The sequence below is a fragment of the Ornithodoros turicata genome, chromosome 3 (genome assembly GCF_037126465.1).
Source record: "Ornithodoros turicata isolate Travis chromosome 3, ASM3712646v1, whole genome shotgun sequence".
In the NCBI taxonomy this organism is placed as follows: Eukaryota; Metazoa; Arthropoda; class Arachnida; order Ixodida; family Argasidae; genus Ornithodoros; species Ornithodoros turicata.
In genome coordinates, this window is record NC_088203.1 from 10,151,730 (window position 1) to 10,176,843 (window position 25,114).

The 25,114-nt window shown below is 47.5% G+C and overlaps 1 protein-coding gene across 3 annotated transcripts; it reads left to right on the plus strand.

Moving 5' to 3' along the window:
* Positions 1 to 1,075: 1,075 nt before the first annotated feature.
* LOC135389879 (zinc finger protein 431-like) lies at positions 1,076 to 24,229 on the plus strand. Of its 3 annotated transcripts, none has more exons than XM_064619914.1 (10): positions 1,076 to 1,142; positions 2,867 to 3,097; positions 5,237 to 5,392; positions 10,090 to 10,602; positions 14,186 to 14,308; positions 15,036 to 15,551; positions 17,230 to 17,349; positions 17,514 to 18,032; positions 21,291 to 21,410; positions 22,980 to 24,229. In XM_064619914.1, the coding sequence occupies exons 2-10, from the start codon at positions 3,071 to 3,073 to the stop codon at positions 23,292 to 23,294; spliced, it is 2,409 nt and encodes an 802-aa protein (XP_064475984.1). In that variant the 5' UTR covers positions 1,076 to 1,142; positions 2,867 to 3,070; the 3' UTR covers positions 23,295 to 24,229. The 3 variants fall into 3 exon arrangements, with proteins under 3 accessions (XP_064475984.1, XP_064475985.1, XP_064475983.1); XM_064619915.1 differs by having other exon boundaries at positions 5,323 to 5,392; XM_064619913.1 differs by lacking the exons at positions 1,076 to 1,142; positions 2,867 to 3,097; positions 5,237 to 5,392 and adding an exon at positions 9,378 to 9,882.
* The last annotated feature ends 885 nt before the right edge of the window (positions 24,230 to 25,114 follow it).

Below are 25,114 nucleotides of genomic sequence, written 5' to 3' on the forward strand. Positions count from 1 at the left end.
GATGTTTCCCTGCGTTGAGTGCAGGACCCTACCCCATTCCAAAAAGGTTCACATGAAAGGATGACGAGGGAAGGAAATCCCTACAGTTCGTGAAGGAGGCCGGTGGCCCTCAGAAAGGAAAGAAGAGCGCGAAGTGCACGGCACTGGTGTCCAGGGTTACTCCATGGGCCGAGAACTTTGCATATGTTGAATGGCCTCTGATCCAGCATTTCAAGTTGAGATCTAAAGGCCCGTCGCTCGCGTACGTACTGGCTGCAGTCTTCGAGAATGTGTCGGATTGTTGCCGGTAAACCACAAGTTGTACACAGCGCCATGGTGCTGTGGCCCAGCCTATACCGGAGTGCAGGGGTGAATGCGACGCTAAGTCGTAAACGACGCACTAGAGACGTAAAGAGGCGAGGGAAACCGCTTGGCATGTCAAATGAAAGCGTTGGGTCAACAGCATACAGAAGCGACCACCCCTTCATTAGAAGCAGAGATCAAGGGCTGCTAAAACTTGAGGTGAACACTCGATTCTTTTTCTTTTTTCACAGACGTTAGTTGTGTGGTGACGTAATGTATGTCTCAGCGACAATAATTCCCTGTAGTGAAGCAGAGTCAAGCGTTAAGTTAAAGTGAAAGGACCGTTGATCTCGGATCGGTGAAACCGGCAGCTTAATTGAACCGCAATTGTTTCTCCTAAAAGTTCACAGCGTGCAACCACACTGCTACAAAATTTACCGCATCACTCGTCCGCCGCTGGTATATCGTACCTATCCCGGTCTATATACGCGATCAGCGCTGGCAGCCGAGCTGAATTGTTTGTCCTGAATTGTTGAATTGCAAATTAGTCGGCTCCAGTCACCTGACCTATATGACGTAGACTGTATTTCGCCACTTCCACTACATTTTCGTGATTAAGATATAAACAGCAATGTTCCCTCTTCAGTCTTTTTTCTTTTCTTTTTTTTTTTCTTGTTCCTTGCTTTCAAGGCTGAAGAACGTCCTTGCAACAGAACCAGCAGAATGGGAATCAGTAGGGTCGAAACAAGTGTAATGGAACCGGTTTTGAGAGCGTCCCATCTCGGTGCTATCTGTTTCTCGTGTCGGTGCACGGACTGTCAGTCGTCGGGCTGTGCTCCATGTGCGCGGGAATCTGATGGGTGAGTGCTATTAATTAATTAATTGATTAATTCTTAACAAATCCACCACATGTTCAAAGCCTGTGAAGTGTAGAAGCTCTAGCTTAGACAAATCGGTTTCGATGACTCGTTAACGGGATAACACATCTATTTCCCATGTTCGCCCGACAGTCTCATTCATTGTTGTTGTTGTTGTTGACAAATGTGCAGCTGTACACGTAGAACTGGGTCCCCGTATCTTGGCAACGTTTGGCGAATTGCGATGTTCAGTGAGGCGAGGCTTGTGCAGTGACGTCACGTGGCTACGGAAAACGCACATTGGCGCATTATCAGAGGGAACAGTAGGAAGACATGACATAAGTTGTTGCACTATTATAAAAACACACGCTGCTACCTTAATCAGCCAACAGTGTGACGCCTGTAACGCATCCCCATGTTTTCTAATGTCACGTGGCTCAAAGCCACTCAAAGGCTGTGGGTGACGTTATGTGCACGATCCTCATTCAATTGTGCCCAGCGGTGGCACATAAATTTGCGCTCCGAACGAGATACCAGAGAGTTTGAGACACCTATTGGCGAGCTGCGCTTCGCTAAGAGCGCCACTGAATATTGTAGTCCAGCGCCCCTCGCGGCAAATGCGCGCATACCTTCCCTGTATGTCCGAGGTGGGTGGTGTGGACCCAGGGCATTTGCCAACCGTCCGAAAGCTCAGGTCGAACAAACTGTCAAGTTTTTACGTGCCCGTTGTTTTCGCAAATTCTGTGTCGTGTTTAGCGGCACAGTGTTTATAGAAAAATGTTTGTCGCAGGAAAACATTCTTCGTTGTGGCTGGGGGAATGTATGGTGGGGAACATCAAATTTATGCGGCATGTTTTCAACCACGTGCATAGTTCAAGCTCCTTAATAGTAAAAACATTTAGACATGTGCACGAGCATAGACGCACTGTAGGACTCACGTGGCTGTTTATTATGTCGGGTCCAGGTAGAAATGTCCCCTAGAAAAGAATGGCCCCTGAGGAACGTCCACTTTTGGTACGCGTAGACTGGTTGAATTCGGACGTTGACTTTTTACTGCGACAGTGTGAATATTCGTATTTTTTTAACACCGAAGCGGATAATCCTATATTCTATTCCATTTCTGAATCAAATATGGAATTCAATGTTGGAATTCCGAATCAAATTCATGTTTCTTCCGAACAGAATATATTGAATAGTGTATAGCACAAACTCAAAACAAGCAATACAGCTTAATTTATTCATCGTATGCAACGGAGATCTCTCCACTCAGAACTATGAGTTGCATGAGTTGCTTATTCGCCATTAAAATTGCATCATCATCATCATAAAAACTATGCATTGCATACCGATATTTTTAATTTATCCTCTACTGTTCACTTCGTAGTGTCTGCGTGTGTTCTTGTGTTGCCTCAACCTCAGGTAAATGAAGCCACTTTCAGGCATGCACCAGCTAACTTGAGTGACATTTTTTTCTTTCTTCCTGATCTTCCACTTTCCCTCCACCATGCGTAATTTGCTTTTGATTGATTGATTTTTAAAAGAAAAAAAATGGAGATGTTTGGAATTTGCTTTTCTTTGGCTTCATTTACACCAAAACAGTTGTGTGTTTCTATTCTGCACCTTGGAAAATCACGGTAAAAAATACTAAAGGTGTATACTTTGGGTTCCGTAGCTAAGGTTATAACCCGTTTCCGAAGGCGAGTGGGTGTTCTCTTCTTATCTTCCAGATGTCCCAGAGTAAAGAGCCCGATCATTTCCATCCTTCGTCCATCCTGTCATGATATAAACTGACTCAAAACATACACGTCTCGACTACTACTTCAGACGTCGAAGCAGAAACTACAGACGCAGCAGTCGAAGTGCTGCAAGACCTTGCAGGCGGTCACAGATGCCTCTGCTGCGATTTGGATCGCGAAAGTGACGATCAAGTTATGGAGCACAGCGTTCCCTGTAACGAGGTAGGTTGCTTCTCAATATAGCTAAGCTGCCATATACTACGAGTAATGCGATTGAAGATGACCTAACAGTCAGAAGGGGTGTCATAACGGGGAAACACGAAACCTTCACAAAACAGGCAACAATGATTTAGTTGCAACGTTTAGGCATGCATATGCGAGCGTCCTCATCAGACCAGGAAAAAGAAACGAAAAAATCAGGCTTTGATGCCGTCGGTGTACTCTTGAAACTCCGGTATAAAGGACCCATTGAGCGTTGCAAGCCACTGTTGCAGCAAACATTGCTATCAGTATTAATATGCAAGTATTCTAGAAATGTCCCCCAAAATGTCTCTAGAAATGTCCTGCAAAAGCGGGGGCGCAAGTCGAAGGCGTTCAATATGGCGGCGCGCTAACGGCACCGCCTTGGGAGAGCCTAACGAAGCAGTTTCTGAAAAAGGTCTGTAGAATCCTGGCACATTCATGGTGCTAAGAACGCTTGCTCGTAAAGCTTGGTCCGCACTATTGTGTTTCAGTACAGCTTGGGACAAAAGTTTACGGAACACGGCACCTGCGTATTTCTTCATCGGAGCGCTTCCCTGCTAGCTATCACGAAGCTATCGAATAGGAAACGGGTGGCGGGCTATTCTATCCACCTCTCAGTATGTATGTCCACTCCTTTTTGCTGCTATGTTGTCGCTCCATTGGAGAAATGCGGCAACCCGGTGTTCCTTAAACTTTTGTCCCAAGCTGTACGTCCGTCCGAAAGAGTTTCTGTGTGACGGTCGCATAGGTTTCCGACTCACGACCGCACTTTTGCTTTACGAGAACCATCTTATATAGCAGACTACATGAAGTGTAAAGGAGGATAAAAGCGCACGATTACCCAGACAACGACCATCATTTCTTGCGTCGCTCTATCCAAAGAGAGAGCTCTGCGAACTAATGCGTCCGTCGCTTTCAAATAGGCTTGCATCCGTAGAGATGAGTGCGGCTATGAAAATTCCTAACCGTAAACGCACCGCTCCCGCGGGTGTACGACCCGCATCCGCAGCAATGGCATGGGCTCAACCTGCATCCACACCCGCACATCCCAACAAGTATCCGCATACCCGCCGATATACCCGCAGCCCAATGCGTACGCATGTTTGAGTTAAATGCCACATGATCGTCATGCACTCTTAAAAATGAACTTCACCGCATAGCACGATCCTAGCCAACCATCATCTCGAATGATATCGTTATCTGCCCTGATTTGTTGAAAACGAGAGGCGTACGCCTTTTTGTGACACTTATGCTGTTCATAATTGTCACAGAAAAGGCGTACGCCCCCCGTTTTCAACAAATCAGGGCAGATAACGATATCATTCGAGACGATGGTTGGCTAGGAACGTGCTATGCGGTGAAGTTCATTTTTAAGAGTGTGGAACGAAATGCATTATTGATGCGGGGGACAATGTCCGTAAGCGAGCCACCTTTCCCAAGCGTACGCTGTGGCGACTGCCGACATGGTTGCCAGCTTACTGATGCGAGAGTACCAGCCGCGGTGTCAAAAGATAGACAACCGTATGTGGCAAACAACAACAACAACAACTTTATTTGCAGATGATGAATTGGTTATGGAACGTCTTGGAATGTATTTTGTGTGAAATGTTCGCAATGAAACGGGAATACACCAAAATCCGACGGGTTGGTTTGGCACCTGCGGGTATTGCGAGTATACCCGCGTAATCCGCGGATGCAGTGCGGGTCTACCCGCACCCCGCGATGGCACAAAAATGTGTACCCGCGAAGAAGCTGGCGCTTGTAAATCCCCACCGCACTCACCTTTATGCATCCGCTCGCAGATGAACGCAACGCTGATGGACGCACTGAAACGCGATAGTGCGGACACGATAATCACAGTGATCCTCTACTGGAAGCTGCAGAAGTACAACGCGAAGGCATACAAGTCTAGCTTCTGGTCTTTGTTTTTCCGATTCTGATGAGGACGCCCGCAAGGCGCCGAAGCGTTAAAAATTAAGCTTTTGTTGCGTGTTGTGAAAAGCAAGTATTTTACTCCTTTTTTTTAATGCAATTGTAGAACATGACCCTCAATAACTTTGGTTATCATCATGGTTGCCTCGTGACGTTAGTATCCTTAACAAGAATTATCACTTGCAGACACCTGGGACACCTCCTGTGGTACCCGGTGTAAGTACTACTGACAACGAATCAGATAATGGGTTACTATCTTGTTTTGGAAACAGTTGCGTTGTTTGCGGTGTTGTCTTCAAATCCTGGACTCGACTCCGGAGGCACATGACATCACACGACCCGGTAAGCTCCTCAAGTGCGAATGCACTATTTTTTTGTTTAACTACCCGCTTTAATTCACTCAATCTATTGTTGACGAGCCGGGGCGCTTTCGTTCCCTCCGAGCCAGAGTCGTGTATTATAAGGGAGGCTGCAAATTGGGAGGAGCCTAAAAAAGAGGGTCGACCTGTCGGTCACAGTTGCGAGCCTCTCATTGGTTAGCCTTATAGCGTGGAGGCCTCCATGACGTCTCCCTGCCACCGCAGCGGCGACGAAAACAAACACGGTGAAGCGGAAATTTCATGACATTTCTTCGTTAAAAAAAGAAAGAAAGACGGAATAACTTTTATTTTACGCTGGGCACAAACATCCTTGTACAAATTTCTCGAAAATCAGTTTCAACTTGTGTTCCGCTACCGATGTATAACCGAAACTAATACGTTTTGCCGATGGTGTTAGGCCTAATGAACGCTGTGATCACAACGAAATAAGAAAAACGGCATTGTGCTATACAATTTTGTATTCAATCAACCCATCCCAGTCATCTCAAGACACAGTGTTAGCGCCGACCCAAGATCGTGTCACTTCCCTGCGCCGGGCTGACGAGCTCCAAGTAGAGCGAAACAGCTGTCATTGGCTGGGAGAGCACGATCACACGATACAAATTTTAAACATATGCTCAAGGTGCAGCCTCAGAGCTTCGGCTATTTTTCCTTTGTATATGTGCTTGCTGGCTTGCACTGCGGCCTTCACAGGTGGCACCGTCACAGTGGAACATTGACGTCTCGCCGGGACGCACTGTTAGCGCCGACCCAAGATCGTGTCACATCCCTGCGCCGGGCTGGCGAGTCACAAGTAGGACGAAACAGCTGTCGGCTGGGAGTGCACGATAAAATTGTATACAATATAATAACAATTCAGAGGCTTTGAAGATAAGGTGGTTAGTATGGGTAGAAGGCAACCATTAATTGAGCAACGCAGTAAGAAAACATAGGCGCATATATCGATGACAGACGACAGCATTCCGCTTCAGAATGTCCCCGTCTGTCCTCCATCTTCGTCAGTCGTCTCCTACAACCACAGGCCGGCACTTGTGAGACTTGCTCACTGATACTCACTCATCTCCAGTTCAGCTCTTTGTTGTCTCAGTCATGCTCACTCACTCGCTGCTCAGCTCTCCGTTTGCTCGCTCATTCTCAGCTCATTCGTCACATTGAGCATGAGTGGAGCATGCTCGACAGTGTGAATTTTGCGAAGTATGTCACATTCCTTCGTAGCAGCTACAAGCGCTTTGACGATGGCGCTACGCTACATTGTTCAGGATATCGTGGGGGAGTTAATGGTCTGTTATAATTGTTAGGTTGATAGCGGGGAGGGACTCATTTGCTCCATTACAGGCAATGCTGAGCAAGCCCCATGTAATGGTACTCGCCCGGCTTATTGCACGTGCGGTAATCTGGAGACTTACGTTAGCACTCACTACATCTCATCCTTTGCACACTCCTCTGCTTTTAATGCGTGAGCACTAGAGTCCTGAGTACGCAAGAATCGCGGCATCATCTGTCTGTAGCCACGCCGCGGCGCGCATGCGCGGTGAGTGAAGTGCGACGTAGGGAAGGAGAAAGCGCGTGGAGAACGCGCGACGCTGCTGCCACTGTCAGTGCAGCTCTGGTGCTTGACAAGTTCAGACGCACAGGGGTGACACAAACCCGCCATTGTTGTAAATACCCTCAAGCAGATGCTTTTGGCAAAACTGCCACCTTGTCCTGGTCGCACGTCATAGAAAACGTCATTTTCAGGTCATGTGATCTTGTTTACACGTCGTTTTTGCGTCGTTACACGTATCTTGCCAGCGTAAACTATGTTGTGCTTCTTCCGTAACAAGGTAGCTCATTTCTCCTTAGTTCAGTTAGTATTGTGGGAATCCTACTGCCATCACCAGGCAGGCGAAACCCACCCAGGGGAAGACCCCTCGTTCTGCCTCCGAGGAACGACACTCCAAACAGACATAGGAAATCCAGATACTTTATTACATACCAGTTAGATCCAGAGCCAACAATACAATACCGCGCACAGCCACGCTACCGCCACCAGCCCAGAAACGCCGTGTCTCTCAACCGCGTCTTCCAGCCGAGTCCCGTCGACCGTCCCACAGACGTGTCTGCCCATTGCGAGCGCTGCTGTTTCTTTTAAGCCCGACAGCAACGCCCCAAGTTGATACTCCTCACCCCGGAGAGCAATGCTTATTATCAATGACAGCAGCAGCAGCAGGTGAATCCAAGATAACGCGGACACGTTTCTGGCTACCGCTCCCACACTCCCCACCCGCTAAGACTGGACACGGTATCCAAAGAAACTTCAACCACATACACAGTTTGTATGAAAACAAAAACAATTTACAGTTCGCATCGTAACAGGGGCCAGTTCAGCGAAGCACACCTTCCGTTTCAACCCCGTGAAACAGTCTTCTTGGTCTTCTCACAGTCTTTGATGAGGAGCATCGCTGTTCAAATATCTTGGATGTCAATAAGGTTGTCCTCTTCCGGTTGGGGCAGATCCCTGCCCCGCAGCAGTTCGGGTCGGTGCCTTGCAATGACCGCGACAGCTGCCTCCACGTCGTTGGCCGCATTTCTGGATGTACGTTCCGCCTCGACCTTGGAGCGATGCAAGGACCCGCGACGGTGGGTTTGTCGATGAATCTCCGGAACGGAACACTTTGGGCACAACATGCGACGCTCGTCTTCGTTGAGAGGAAGAAGAGGGTCACCTGGGTGGCGCTCCTCGATCGTAAGACCACGGAAAGGGGGCAAGACGAGCTGGGGGTCCTCGATCTCCTCTATGTGGACGTTGTTGGGAGGACCATTTGGAGCGGGAAACCCATGATACCGGGTAACCATCAGCCACGACCGTCCAGTTTGCTACTGATCTGCAGCGTGTGAACCCGGGCCACTCGATTGGACTTGCGTTGCTTTGTCGATTTCGCCAGGGATCTGGGTCCTCTCTTGGTCTGCGCCGGGCTGGCACCGGCCTCCCTCGTCCTGGAGCCATGTCAGTACTGCGAAAAATAAAACTGAAGAGGTCGTGCGATATGGTTAGGAGGGGACTCCCTGCCTAAAGGGTCTGCATACAACCCTTTAAGAGAAACCAACTACCGTGTCCCGCCGTGAAACGGAGGAGGTAAGGGTAGCTAGTAATGGACCTAACCAAATTGAGAGCGCCGGATGCATGCGACCGAAATGGTGGATATTACGTTAGGGCGCATGAATAGCAGCCCGCACGTGAAACAGGCTCGGAAGTGTGTCCTAATCCGTAACCTAGGCGAAAGCGGGTCAAGCCGCTAGGCCCCTGAACAGTACGCTTGATAAAAGAGTGCACGACTCCGATATCAATCAAGGGGACCAGATTCAGACTGCGATATGCAGCTGTCTGTCCCAAAACTTGTTTAGCACCGATAGGAAACTACTCTGACAGTCAGGAAGAGTAATTTCTTCTTGCTGTTGGCGCCGGGCGCGTGATTATAAACGCTCCAGGGGTGGGGAAACCTTTCTCAATCAGGTGATTACAGATTGGAATTTGGCGGGCTGATAAGCTGCCAATATTTACCGTACCTCGTCGAGGCTCGTGCACAAAGCGGTGGTCTTAGAGACGAATCGTCAAAAAGGCACACGCTACTCACGTGTTAACAGACTTGCTGTAACGCGAGACTCTGAAAAATTTCACCTACCCTTCCCAGGGCACTGGGTTGGAGGGCTGTTAACAAGGCAGGGGTTCTACCGCTAACGAAGATTCCTATCCGGTCTGGCACTGCAGATACCTCGTAACAGGAATGCGCTTCTCTGAACCGTAGGCCCGCTGGGCCAATGGTCGGGCTGCGACTACAAAACGGAAAAGTGGCACAGTGCGGGCAGGTTGTAGAGTGCTGGCTCTAAAGTACAAAGTAAGAAAAGCGCGGGCAGGCCGCCAAGTGACGTACGCACAGAATGCAATAGCTAAACCAAAACAAAATTGGGAACGGTGTCTCTCCTCAAGCGAACGAGAGGCTCCCCTAACCCGAGGCGCTTCCCCTTATTTCGCCTTCCGGAGAAAATACTGCACAATCACTGTGCTCTCCGGCGATCAGGAGTCGAGCCCCACGTTGGGCGCCAATTTGTGGGAATCCTACTGCCATCACCAGGCAGGCGAAACCCACCCAGGGGAAGACCCCTCGTTCTGCCTCCGAGGAACGACACTCCAAACAGACATAGGAAATTCAGATACTTTATTACATACCAGTTAGATCCAGAGCCAACAATATGTGGCGGCCCGTGTGTGATGACGAAGACGTGCCTCTGCTGCCACGCGCTACGGCTCTGGCACGGCAGTTCTACCGGCACCGTCCTAGCGTGAGGCCACGACCATCTGCCCGCTGGGACATTCCATCATCGCCGGTCAGGACTCATGTAGAGGAACACCACCTCCTCTACAAATACAATGCCGCGCACAGCCACGCTACCGCCACCAGCCCAGAAACTCGCGTCAGTGATTTTTTTAATGCTTAAAGTATACAACGTGGGGGCTATTCGCCAAAAAGATGGGGAGGGGGGTGGGTACGTGCGGCCCCTCTAGATCATTTAGCGTGGAATTGCCCAAATTTAAACTAAAAAAAGCGTTACATGAGCACATGTATGTAATTCTCATTGTGGGTCATGCACTTACTGAACGACCTTGCCTTATACCCGCAGGCTCCCCACGATACGAAGTGGTTCAGCAGCTGTCGCAACAAGGCGAACGGCTCTATCCGGTGCCGTATCTGCGGCAAGCTCCAAAGCAGCATGCTCCGTCTTCGCTACCACTACTCCAGCCACGTGAATGGTCAGATCTTCAGTTGTCCAAAGTGTCCAGGCACCTACAAGACAAGCCGACAAGTCGTTAACCACTTCAGGAGTGTTCACGTTCCGACATATAAATGCAGTCAGTGCAACTTCGTGACTGCCTACTACAAAGTTTTACGTAGCCACGAATTAAAGCATGCCGGAATTACCCCTAAAGAACGCTGTGAGGCTTGCTTCAAGCTCTTCAGAAAGTACGCAATTGTACGTCACTATTATCAACATACGGGCGAAAAACCCTATCCGTGCCGACAGTGCGACTCCGGCTTTGTGACAGCCTCAAATCTAAAGCGTCATGTCCATGAGGTACACGGGAGCGAAAAACGTGCGTCTGACCATACGGGACACAAGAGACGTCGAGCACAGGTAGGACTTGCCAGTATAATGGTGTTGTACAGCTTGGGACGAAAGGACACGGAATATGCGGCACTGGCGCATTTCGTCATACACTCTTAAAAATGAACTTCACCGCATTGCACGCTCCTAGCCAACCGTAATCTCGAATGATATCGTTATCTGCCCTGATTTGTTCAAAACGGTAGGCGTACGCCTTTTCTGTGACACTTATGCGGTTCATAATTGTCACAAAAATGGCGTACGCCTCCCGTTTTCAGCAAATCAGGGCACATAAGGATATCATTCGACATGATGGTTGGCTAGGAGCGTGCTATGCGGTGAAGTTCATTTCTAAGAGTGTTCTTCCCAGAAGAAGAACAGTCTCTGTTCGAAATATCGGCGGCTTCTGTCCTGAGGCAACTCCCTTCCGTAATCTCGAATGATATCGTTATATGTCCTGATTTGTTGAAAACGCGAGGCGTACGCCTTTTCTGCGACAATTATGAACAAAAGTGTCACAAAAAAGGCGTGCGCCTCCCGTTCTCAACAAATCAGGGCAGATAACGATATCATTCGAGATTATGATCGGCTAGGAGCGTGCAATGCTGTGAAGTTCATTTAGTTTTCAGAGTGTACCAGGAAGAAATGAAATAAGAAAGGGTAGACCCGCTATTCTATCCAGAGTTCGAGGTAACTCGTTACTGTAACCAAGTTCCTTTTTTTTTTTTTTTACTTGTAATTTAACTCGGTACTTTTGCGCCGTGGTAACTTTCGGAGGAACTCGTTCCTGGTTGAGGTAACTTTGCCAAAGTAACATAAGTTAAATTCCAAGTTACTTTTAACTCGCTTTTCACTCACGTCCACATTTTTTCTTGCTTTCTCTCCGGTTCCTCCAGGGCATTTTTTGCCATAAAACGTGACATTCAATCAATGACAGTATTTTATTCAGGAAGTAAGAACCGCTGCCATTGAAAGGAAGCTGAATCATTGTGCGCCCACAGGGAGTAAAGATGCAAAGCGTTTCAATAGACCTCTACCAGAGAAACGTCATCATGACATTGGTAGGCAGACTGAAACCGAAACAAATCGGAGGAAGAGGGCTGAGTTGCACGAAGGGACACTTGATCGCTGCCTTCCATTGAAAGAAAAGTAGCATCGAGGGTCGCGTCCCTTTAAAGGACCATATTGTAATCCCCTCAAGACATTGGCTTTCGGGCGTGACCTTATTCACCTCTAGCTTCGAGCGTAGTTCAATTCTACAAAATTTTGGCGCTGTCGAATACTATGACGTCATTTGTTTACAAACGCGGAGAGGTCTATTGTTGGACATAAACGAAAACGATCTAAGCGTGTCGCACTCCTCCGCAGGCAAATCAAGGTGTAACTCAACTGCTCACGCGCGCAGCACCTGCGTAATGATATTTTGTGTCCGAAGTAACTTGGAAGTAACTCGTTCTTTTTTTAAGTAACTCAGTAACTGCGAGTTACATTTCAGGCTGAAGAACTTCGTTATTAAGTTCGTTACATTTGGCGCACGGTAACTTAACTTGTAACGAGTTCTTTTGACGGGTAGCTTTTCAATCTATGATTCTATCCATCTTTCAGTCTCTGTGTCCGCTCTTGAACATGTGAGAAACTGATGTTCTGAGGCTGTCCCTTCAGATGACGCACCCTGGAAGTCGCTGAGAAGGCGTGTTAGCTTAGCTCAATTGGTAGAGCCCTGGACCGACAATCCAGAAGATGTGGGTTCGACTCCTACAGCTGGCTAACCTTTTCAGTGACTTTCATCTTTCATCGTTAATGTCCGCTCTTGCTGCTGAGATGTCACTCTGATGGGGAAATGCGACATCATGGCGTTCCCTAAACTTTTGTCCCAAGCTGTACACACGCCATATAAGGTCTTTATATTATCCTTTCCAGAACTTTTGCTTCTTAAAAAAAAAAAAGAAAGAGCTATGAGAGCAGCACAGATGTCCTTTTGTACAATGGACCTTTTTCATATACGCGTCATATCCTAGCGGCTCTCCGATGAACTAGAGTCACTAAATAAGCTACGCTTCAGAGTATCGACACTGAGTTCCAAGAGCGAGCACGCGCCATCTTGTTTCCGCGCCACGCTACACACGCGCCTGCGCAATGCGTACTTTAGCGTACGATGCCACCTGTCGTGCGCGGATGAAATGTTTCTTTCGTTTGCAAGCACTAGTTGACGGTCTTGAGCTCACCTTGACTAGAGTCACTAACAACGAACCATGCTCGGTGCGCGTCAAAACAAGTCGACGTGGATAGCACGAAGGACCACAACTGGTCCGTGCTACTGTCGTCCCCATAGAATGTGCCATTTAGTGAATACTGAGATAATCCTCTCCTGCGCCTCAAGGTCCTACGCATGCGCATAGGCCATTTTGAAAAAAGGCTAGGCAGACCACAGACATCTTCTGGAGAATGTTATGTAACTACAAGATGACTAGTTACCTAAAACCTATAGCTTAACTCGTTTGAGAGCTTTGGGCGAAAGCGATATAGGAGAACAGAAGACAATCCTCGTTCATAGCCATCCTCTCTTTTTAAAACCCAGAAAAGATCGTGTGCCGTGAAATATAAATCCCTGAGTTCCGATATGCAAATGAGCCGAAACAGAAAGAGAGCGTGCCTCAAGATCGCTCTCTTTCGGTTTCGGCTCATTTGCTTCGGCGAACCATCTACACTGGGCCGGCAGGCGGAGATCGCGGCCTACTCCAGTCGTCTGCATCGCTCCAAATCACGTGACCCTCTGACGTGAAATGACCGTCGTGCAATGCTTGCGTTCCCAATCGCCGCATTTCTGGTTTCGGTTCATATGCATGTCAAAATTTGGTGATGGTTATTTTAATGCACGTGCATGCTTCAGGATTTGTCAGACGCGGAATTACTTTCAATGATGATAGTTTGTAAATTTGCAATATATCGCTTTTTCCCGAAATCCCCTAGCGAAAGAGTTTATTACTGAAGTTTAGGTAACTAGGCCTGTTGTTGTTGTATAATTTATTCGAGCGGATGAGCACCTTGCCGTATAACTCAATGACAGGAACGACACCTGGGCTGCCCTCGTAGCCTTTTAATAAAAAATGATGTAAAGTATACAACTAAACACCTGAATGCATTTTGCACTCACAAGGAATTAAAAATCGTAATTTGGTTTTTGAAACGCATCTATAGTTACAACTGCAATTATAACTACATTACAGTAACTTAGGTACGTTAGAGGCGCATACTTTACAAAGTCGAGCAAATGTACTACAAATCGTTTTAGTGATTGTGCTCTCGAACCATTACAAGCATGTGTAATGAACCGGGGTTTTCTATACTCCTCTATGGGCATGTACCTTTCTATGAGAAGCTTTACGAACGACGCATACATCTGTCTAATTAGCGGTGTATAATTTACGTGCGCAGGCCGCGTTCTTCATTTTCGGGTCAATAACTATTGAGCGCCCCCTCACAGTGCACAAAAATTTCCGCAAATATCTACCTCAGTTAGTGCAGGAACACACTTGAGCGTTTCCAAGTCATGCTTCCAAGGGTACCCCTTTCAGACTATCTACAATAGAAATGCTGTATCCTTACTTTACAGGCACACGACAGAGAGGCCCTTGGTGACGACGGCCTACCAGGATTGAATAATCGATGCGTCGTCTGTGGCGAAACATTCCCCATGTGGAATTTACTGCGGGCACACATGGCAACACACGATCCGGTACGTGCTGCTGTCAATACATTTCAAAGAATAACTAGAGCGTAAAACCGAATAGACTCCGTTCGGCCTAATTGTCGCTGGTCTTCCATACAGCGACTTAATCACACGGGTGTCAGAAAACCCGCCATTGTTGTATCTACCGTCAAGCGGTTGCTTTTGGCAAAACTGTCATCTTCTTCTGGTCGCACGCCATTGAAAACATCATTTTGGGGTCATGTGACTTTGTTTACATGGCGTTTTGCCGCTTAGCGACATATTTTCGTCGTCTTAAAGAGGTAAACGTATTTTGCCAGCGTAAACTACGCCCTGCTTCTTCCGCAACATATTGCTATAGACCAGTTCTCCTTAGTTGAAGTATATCGCATCGGCTCAGTGAGTCATAACGCGCAGTCGTCATCAACTCTTTGTAGGTCGTCAACAGTACGAGGCCTCATGTGTAAAACTGCAAGATAATCGGATAAAAATAATTACCGTGATCGAAAGACATCCAAAACGTCGCGCTGAAACAACAACCGCATTGTTTACAAACGGTTTGGCCGCCGATCATGTGCGCCGCCATCTTTAAGGTCACGTGTGCCTTGACATTCGCCGTGACGTGCGACTAGCTCACCATAATGCGACCAGGACCTGTCCAGGATGCATTGCTTTCGCCCAGCACGCTTTCATCTACGGAGCAATACGTTGGATGTCACCCCTGTGGACTTAATATACCATCTTACCTCTGCAGGCTCCCCTGGATTCGAGGTTGCTGGACGACTGCCGCTTGGCGGACGGGACCATCCAGTGCCTTGTCTGCGGCAAATTTCAAACAAACATGGCCCATCTTCGCGGCCATTACGCCACTCACACAAATGCTCGCATCTTCACTTGTCCAAAGTGTCCACGTACTGAGAAGACAAGCCAGCGTTTCATCGAGCACTTCAAGATGACCCACACTATGCTCGCCCAGACTTATAAATGTAGTCATTGCGACTTCAAGACCATCTACGCGACAGCTATTCGCAAACATGAATCAATGCATGGCGGTACAAACAAAGAACGATGTGAGGCTTGCTTCAAATTCTTCTCGAAGGAAAAAATTTTGGTTCATTATTACCAGCATACGGGTGAGAAACCGTATGCGTGCACACAATGCAGCTCCGGCTTTGCCACCACCGCAGGGCTAAGGCGCCATATCCGTCGCGTGCATGGGCACGAGAAAAGTGCTTCTCATCATATGGGACACAAGAGACGTCGAGCACAGGTGACACTTGCCATAGTAACTATACGTTGTACACGTCCTATGAATTCTGCTAGACAAAAAAAGTAGAGAACTCCGACTTAACATATAACAAAATAACAAGGTTCTCTACTTTTTTTTTTGTCTAGTTATGTCGTCTCCGGCCCGGCTTTTGGAGTATTTTTGCATGAATTCTGCATTTTGTCCGTGCGCATCCACGACTATATTATGTTTGTGTGGTACGTATTTTATTTCTGAGCACAGAAGCATGGAGGGCCCTCTCAATCTCTTGTATACGACCCGTACCTCCCTGTGTTTCTTTGCGGTGGAAGGTTCTTGTAATCTTTCAGTGTTCACACGTGGGGTAACTTCGCCTATCTTCCCGGTTGTCACAATGACACATGAAGCGTCCCAATAAAGGCTACCGAGGGGTGCTTGCATGTTTGCTATATGGTGGGTTGTTCTCTTATTCTCCCCGAGTCTCTGAGCATGAGCGACGTGATGAGACGTCCCGATGTAGATGGGACAATCCCGCTTGTGCGGCCGTGGTCCCGCCGCTTCACCATCACACTGTCGCAAAGATTCGCGTGAACTTATTACATAGGCCTCGTTAGCGTTCGCATGTACCTGCTTCAAAAGTTACTACACAAACAATAAATAAACCGAAAAGAATGCCAGTTAAAATACATTCCCAAAATACAATCCCGGCTTGTGGTTGGAGGAATACGGTTCTATCATCACCGTCACCACCGACTCGCACCAATCATAAAATAAAGTTATTGTTTCGTTTTCAAGAGGCTTCAGAAACGATGTGCCAATAGTTATTTGTGCTCGACACTCCCGACATTGAAGCTCCGAAAGTGTGTTCGGGCAACATGGAAGAGACAGCAACAGATACTTCTCTTTGCGAAGTGCGTTGAGCTCGCGATGTTGTGCGAGCTGATTATGTCGAGTTCAAACAAATATTCGTGTCTGTAGCTCGTGTTTTTCCTTGTCTTGGTGAGAACAGTTCAGCAGGCTGTTTTATTGCAGAACAACTTGCGTCGAGTAGTACACCACGTTGCAAGTGAGGCTGTAGCAAGCAGCATGACCTCCCAGGGCCAACTTAGGGGTATTCATTATGATTCCAACATGTCGAATTCACGGCTGGTGTACTTAAGACGTATTCAATGTCCACGATGTATCCAGAAAGGAGCTTACCCTTCCACAAAACCCCCGTATTGTTACATGTTCTGTATCTGAATTTACTGCTTTTTGTGTATTGTCCACTGGTTTGTTAGCAGCGTTGATCTCCTACACCCCACAATTATTGTTTGAGTATTTGAGTATTATTGACTGCATTACAGGGCGCGCCCCTTCCTCATTTTGGTATTGAAGAATTGCCCCTTTGTCCTTGGAAAATTTTCACATACACTGTTAAAACAGAACTTCACCACATAGCACGCTCCTAGCCAACCATCATTCCGAATGATATCATTCCGTGCAATGATTTGTTGAAAATGAGAGGAGGCGCCTATTTGGGACAGATTATCTTGTCCCAGATAGGCGCCTCCCCCCTGTTTTGAACAAATCATGACACAGAATGATATCATTCGGCATGATGGTTGGTTAGGAGCGTGTTATGTGGTGAAGTTCTGTTTTCACAGTGTAGAGTATTTCAGTGCATAGAGTACATTGGAAATGACAAGTCCTTGTTTTACAGGTACATAGAGAGGCTTTTCCAGACGACGGTCTACCTGGATTGAATAATCAATGCATCGTCTGTGACGAAAAGTTTCCGCTGTGGAATTTGCTGTGGGCGCACATGAAAACACACAATCCTGTACGTGCTACTCTCAGTACATTCCAAGGAGTAATATTATAGAGTTGGTCCATTTAGAATAAATATGATAACATATGATTAATAATGTCTCATAAATAAATCGACTGGTTTAGTTGTTGATGGATTTAAACGCGGCAGCTTACTGGTCTTTCATATATCTGCAGGTTCCCCATGACTCGAGATTGTTGAACGACTGCCGCTTGCCGGACGGGACCATCCAGTGCCTCGTCTGCGGTAAAATCCAACCAAGCATGGCCGGTCTTCGCGTGCACTATGCGAGTCACACGGATGCTCGCGTCTTCAAGTGTCCAAAGTGTCCACGTGCCCTGAAGACAAGCTCCGCTTTCCTCACCCACTTCAGGAGCGTTCACACCACGCCGGACCGAGTTTATAAATGTAATCGGTGCGACTTTCAGACCATATACGGCGGCTGTATCCGTAAGCACCAGTTAAAACATTCCCGAATCCTCCAAAGAGAACGGTGTGAAGTATGCTTCAGATTCTTCTCAAAACTGTCACTTTTACGTCACTATTACCAGCATACGGACGAAAAACCGCACGCATGCCAACAGTGCAGTTCCCGCTTCGTCTTGGCCTCACACCTCAAAAACCATGTCACACATGTGCATAAGAGAAGGACACCTGCTACTCGCCATGGAAAACGCAAGAGGCATGCACCACAGGTGAGGCTTATCGATAATACTGTTGCCAGGAGCTGTGGGCTCTGAACTTTTGTATGTGCATGTTGAGAACGCGGTCATTATTTCCTTCCTTCCTCTCTTTCTTTGTACGGCCTTCTCTCTCCCGCTCATGTTCTATTCCCCCTGTTATCGCATCGAGCAGTAGGTATCAGTCATTGAGATTGCGCATAATGGTGCGCTGAACACGTAGGAGCACAGTGACAATGACTTGTGATGCAACGCTAGAGAAGATAACATGCTGTTGGGTGGAGAAAGACGTCTCCTTTCCTTTCCTTTTTTTTTTTTTTTTTTGTGGACCTTAAGTAGCGTTACGGCCGCATTCATGAACAGCAAGCCATCGACTCGACAACAAGAAGTGGAGGAAAGCTCCGCTTCTCCACTCGAAATCCCGAAACGCATGGGACGTTTTCCCGGCGTCTAAACGTCGCGCGCGCACGCCGTTGCCTTGCATACGCGGCGAAGAAACGCAAGCGAGGTAGGTGACCACCCGGAACGCCTGGGACGCGCACAGAGCGAGTGACGGGCGCCAGTCGTTTGCTATATTCGCCGATCATAAATGTTTGTTAGAATGTCCCAACGTTTTTCTTCTCTACGGTTTCTGCGTCCATTAATTTCAGATATAATTGAAACGTATAAACGGATAAGTAAATTTAGTGCGGTGGATTGCTTCCCAAAAATGTATGCGAGCTACTCATGACGCAATCTTGTCACCCGCACGGCGGTCACCGTTCTGTCCACTCCTCGGAAAACGCGCCCAGACGTTCGCGAATGTCCATAGTCGACAGTTTCCGGCGTATACCCTCCGCGCGCGTTGAAATGGTTTTTCCGATGTCACACGCACGCCGAGCGCGCGCGCGCTTCCTGAAAACGCCGGGAAAACGCTCCATGCGCTGAGGAGCCCACGGGTTTCATGCACGCATTTCGAGGATTCCTCCCACCGAAGCGCTGTTTGAGAAACCGTCCTCAAATAAAGCTCCACAGCTCTCTTTCGGGTCCCCCGGATATGTTGATTTCCGATTTCAAAATCCGATTCCCCGAATTTAAATTGCACATAATGGTTTGTTGAAATTGTTTAAAAAAACTGTTTTTCTTTCCTCTTTTTCTTTTTTTACAGGCTGTGAGTAGCCCTTAATACCCTTAAAACATGTATGGACCGTGAGCCCGTAGTTTGGTCCTACAGCGATAGAAAATCACTAGGCCTTCCTGAGTTGGAACATGCGGCATTCGTATGGGATACCTAAGGCCCCTGCTGGTTCTCCTGCTGCGGCAAATTCAAAATTCTGCAGCACCGAGCTGTAAGTGCCGCGACTTTTTTCGGCACCCAGTTAACGGATGCTTGAAGTGGGAAACTCTTCATTTTCTTGGATAATGTGGAAACAAAAATATTTTATTAAATGGCAGATTGAAAGCACTGTTGTGGCTCAGCATTATTCATGATATATCTCGTGTTCTCCTCTGACAAAGGCAAAGGTCTGTCATCTGCAATCATTTTATACCAGGTGGAAGGTCTTTCAGAATCTACAGAGTTTATAGCAACTTGATAGAGAGATTATAGAAGAAGATTAAGCAGATGCCCTGTGGAAGCTACAGGGCACACTTGTTGTTTCTCGACTGTAGGCATTATTTAAGAGTCTTTAAAGGCAAACTCCCAGACATCAAATCTAAGTCCCCCACCGCCACCACTAAACTGCACACCGTAAGGACGCTGCCCATTCCTCAGGCGAAGTATGCACAATAAACTTGGGCTAACATACTACAGTGTCTGTGCTGGTCCTGCAAACTGGACAGTTTCGAAAACCAGGCTTCACCTCACGCAGGGAAGCATCAGGTGAAGCCACTTTCGGGGGGTGGTGTTTGTATTCGGCGAATACACGGATATTCCGAAATTCGGATATTGGGTATTCGATTGCCGAAAAGAAATACTTGAAGTGATTGATACTTAATTCGAATTCGAGAACTCAAATATCCACACACCCCTAAAACGAAGGGATCCGTGAAATTCCGCTCCAACGAAGGATTCCGGCGCGAAATCGCTGAGAACCCGGCACCTTACTGATAAATCTGGAGTGATTCCGTAATCACACCAGCTTCAGTGTGACTGCTACGGATCCCTGCCCCTCTTTTCAGACACTTCTTCTCCAGTATTTACTACATGCAGTGAACACTGAAGAAAGGTCCCTTGTACGTCATTAGATCTCTGTCTTTATATGCCATCACCGCTTCCTAGACCCATCACGTCGCTCATCAACAGGCTCCGCTCAACGTGCCATACAGCGTCCACTATAAGCTTTCATCCCCCAAACTGAGATCTCTGAGGTGTCGTTCAAGTTTTGGCTCATATACTCCAATATTGGCCGAGGTGCTGTGCACGGCATCGTAACCGTGTGTCATCGCTGGCCCGCCTGGGTAATCGGTTCTACTCCAGCGAAAGCGCTCTTGGGTGCTGGCCCGGAAATCAACTCATCCTTGCCATACGCGCCCCTGTGCAATTCCCCGTCTCGACGGATCTCTTTCTCTCTCTCTCTCTCTCTCTCTCATTCCGTGACGCTCTTTGTTGTTTTTGTAGACATTTTCGCACGTGAACTCTCCTACACTATTGCCTCTGGCGCACAGTTTTGGGGTGATGTTTCTCGCTGCTCCTTGCCAAAGTTTAGGCATTTTTCCCTTTCGTCTTTTTCCCCCGCCCACGCTCTTCCTCCTTCTCCTTTAGCCAGTCCCGAAGAAGCGTTCTGGAAGAGCCATCCACACCTCCCCCTTCTCTCTCTCTCTTTTTTTTTTTCTTTTTCAAATCAAGAGTCTCACAATCTTCACCCCATAGTCTCAGTCTTCCGTCTTCTTTCCTCACGATTGCACTTGCGGTTTTTGAAAAACGCCAAGCGCTGAAAGATACGTACGTACGTATAACTGTCGAACAGTTTTCACCAGTTGCGCAATTGCTCGGTCAAGTGCGGTGGCAAAACTATATTGCATTCGGACAACACTGGACCTAAGACGAAATGAGCTAACCATACATGTCGGCGGAGTATAATCATCAGTAGTTGTTGGGTTTGGGTGCCGCGGCGGCAACACAAACCGGCTGTCTGTTGCCTTTCGTTCGACTTCTCGGATGGTGATCGTGACGTGATAATGAAATAATAATAATAATAATAATAATTGGGATGTGAGTTACGACGAAGAATGTCATTGAGCGCTTCATAGCGGGAGATTTACATTAAAAAAAGGTTCGTCCTTACTTTACAGATAGTTAGCGAGGACATTCCGAGCACAGGCCTTCCGGGCTTGGATAATCGATGTGTCGCCTGTGGTAAGAAGTTCCTCCTGTGGCATTCACTGCGGAAACACATGATGATACACGACCCGGTACGTACATATACATCAAATATTTCACTCTATATACTAGACGGTTCCGCGTTTCTGGCATGTTGCGAATAACTCAGACCTGTCGGTCCACTAACCTCTAGTTTAGGGGAAAACGCTCGCGTGTAACACTTTTTCGTTCGTTTGGTTAAGCGGGTTGGAGTGCGTGTCGGACGCTCCAACAAAGAAAAGCAATCGTAATAATAGTATTGGGAGTAGAGTGGGATCATATTTACACGCAAGGTAGGACTGCGGATGATTTCAACCACCTGGAGATCTCTTGAACGTGCGCCGGAAGTCTCCGGCACACGATGCTGGAAGCCATGGTTACCTCCCCCATGTCCGGCTACCATCCTCGTCGAGGGCATAAGGAAAAGAAGAAGAAGAAGAAGAAAAAAAAGAAACACGGTTCTATGTGTCTCAGTGCTGAGTGTCCTCCCTGAACACGAGTCATTGTAGCTGCCGATTTTCCACCCGCATCTATTTTGGTGCAAACATTTTAAAATATGCTGCGAAGATGTCGAATTTTTCAAAACACATAAATGCGGAAAAAGAAAATGTCACCGATTCTCCGAAGAAATGACTGCCGCGAACGCAGAGCCCTATATCGGGATCATAACTGAGTTTGGCGCATTTTAGAGTTAAAACGAAGACAATTTTATCTAAATGTTGGCGATTGGAGATTGAGCTTCATTACCAGGGGCAATGAAGCTCAGGGGCAGCTTGCTGTGGTGGTAATGTGACGTGAACAACATAATGAGAGTCCTTGCAGTGAAGGCCAACTCCTTGGACGTCCAAAAAGTTTAGGAGTGCTTCTATATATAGGACAGGGCTCTCGTCGGCTCGATGGTGGCAGTGGACTGCAGGGAATACCGGCAGAGCATTTACAGTCACCAGCAGCATGGCCGAGGGAATAGACCTCTACCTGTTTGTAAACAAATGACGATCATAGTTGTTCGACAGCGCCACCAATTTGGTAGAGATGAACTACGTTCAAAGCTAGTGGCGAACAAGGTCGCGCCCGAAAGCCCCGGTCATGAGGGGATTACGATGGTCTCTGAAAAGGACGCGACATTCGGTCCTGGTTTTCTTTCAATAGGAGGCAGCGAACAAATGCCCATTCGTGGAGCCCAGCTCTCCCGTTCCGATCTGTTTCGGTTTCAGTCTGTCTACCAACGTCATGATGACGTTTCTCGGGCAGAGGTTTATTAAGCCGTACCGCTCGTTTGGTGGTAGCCTATAGGTCGTCCTGAAGACTGGGAGGTGGTGTGTTCGAATCCTACCACCGGCGCTGTGTCGTCTGAGGTTTTCCCTTGCTTTTCCGAAGTCTTTCTAGACAAATGTCGGCACAGTTCCTCTTAATTCGGCCCAAGATACCCTCCCCCCTGTCCTCCCCACTCCTTCCTGCTCTCCTCTCCCCATCTGTTCACATCTGTACGCTGCTCATAGCCACAGTTGCTACGCGAACAAAACAAAAAATTGTTTCATGGGAACACAAGTATAGCCCGATTGTTTTGGACATATGCCAGACTGACCGCAACTAGTAATAGTAGGCCTTCTTATCCCCCGCAGGTACCCCAGGATTCGAGATGGTTCGAGGATTGCCGTTTGCCAGACGGGACCATCCAGTGTCTCATCTGCGGTAAAGCAAAAAAAAACATGTCCGCTCTTCGCCTCCACTACCCCCGCCACACGAATGCTCTCGCCTTCAGTTGCCCAAATTGTCCACGTGCCTACAAGACGAGCAGAGAGTTCATTACGCACTTCAGGAGGGCCCACACCCCGCTCGCCCATATCTACAAATGTAGTCGGTGCGACTTCACGAGTATCTATAGCAGAGCGTATTATAAGCACGCGGAAGAACATGATGGCATTCCCCGAAGATAACGGTGCGAAGTTTGCTTCAAAGTTTCTTTTTTTTTTTTTTTTCATGGACTCTGTGTTGGGTCACTATTATCTACATACGGGCGAGAAACCATATACATGCCTAGAATGTAACTGTCGCTACATCAACGCCTCACGGCTCATGGACCATGTCAAACGTGTACATGAGGGAGAGAAACGGTCTCCTGATCATACTGGGCGCAAGGTGTGCCGAGCCCAGGTGAGACATCACAACTAATGTACCTTTTTTTTCCCCCGAATTATTCATTATTTTTTGTTACACGCACACACAAAAAAACGTACCCCTGTTCACCCCCTGTTCGTGTAATTTCGGTCACAATGTTCTCATATACAGCTCTTTATGGTATTTGCGTAGCGTTGGAAACTAGGGGCGAGACGAAAGTTCCGAGCTGGCACAGCTCCCATCAAAGTTAACTTGAACGGCTTGCGAAAGCGGGAAGGCAGCCACCCCGGCAGCCTCGTAGCTGAAAACAACGCCTTCATGACGAGGATCATCCCTCTAACTGCAACGGGGTGACCCAAACTCCGCCCGCTGTTATTTCTTCTAAGCAGAACCAAGATCCGCAGCCCGGAACGACGTTCAAGTTAACTCTGATGCTAGCTGTACTTGTAAAATAACTACTATAATGGAATATAGAGCTCTAAACTCAATTTCGATACACCGTTGCTTGAACACTCAGTGCTCTCGCGTCGCAATGTTTGTCCCAATTTCGCTCGTTGTTTTTCTTCGTGTTTTTTCTCTATAAAGTTAACATTGCGGCCAACATTGTGTTGGCCACGTAGAGTATCATCAGCAGCGACACAGTGGGGTTTATAGGTGGATACCTAGTTGGGAATAGGACTGCTTGACACTGGAGATTATTTTGCTCCGGACGTCGACCTCGATCCACTAGCAAATTAAAAGTATGTTACAGCTTTCCGTGTCTCATGTATGACTTGTTGTGCTGGGCTTGCAAGTAGTAACAAGCCAAATTGTCTTCTGCTTACTGCACCTTTAAATATTCGGCTACGTATGTAGCCGAATTGCAGAATGGTACCGCCTGTACCAAAACAATGGCCTGACGGGGGTGGGCTGATCACGTCCGGATGGGCTTTTTACGCTGATGACGCACGCACGTCATCGATGGATATCCCACAGTTAAGAATCCACATGTGCACATTCCCACACGCCCATGACTGAGATTTCTTTCTTTTTTTTTCATTCTATCCCCCGCCGAGAAAAAGAAAGAAGACGTGCAGTGAATTGTCAAAACAACAATGCTAAGCTAAGCTAAGCTAAGCTGACCTGATGCCAACCATTCCTGCTAACGTGATGTGGCTGCCATGAAGGCGCGTATTTATTCCTGCTCTCCCACCTCTACCGACGTCAAAATTACGCATGTGCGAAGTTTTGTCATTAACATTCAACGCTGTCATTACGCCATTCAAAGCCTAATTCAGAAATCTGGGTCATTCCAGCCCGAGTGTCCCAGTCGCGGTGCTCGCCCATCCCCGATTTCCTCGAAGAAAAAAAATTATATACTATATATATATATATATATATATATATATATAGGTACTAGAAAAAAAACACGAGAGACAGACAACGCAGGTATAGGAAGTAAGAAAAATGGTGAAGGTTATTTATTTACATGCGGCGGAAGCTCCGCCTTCGTCAGCACTCCCCACTTAGTTCTGACGAAGGCGGAGCGTCTTCCGAAACGTCGACGTGTCCCTTAACTTTTCGCATGTAAATAAATAACTACCCCCCCCCTGCGAAGACATAGCAATACATTTCTAGGGGGCTGGGGGAGATTGAACCC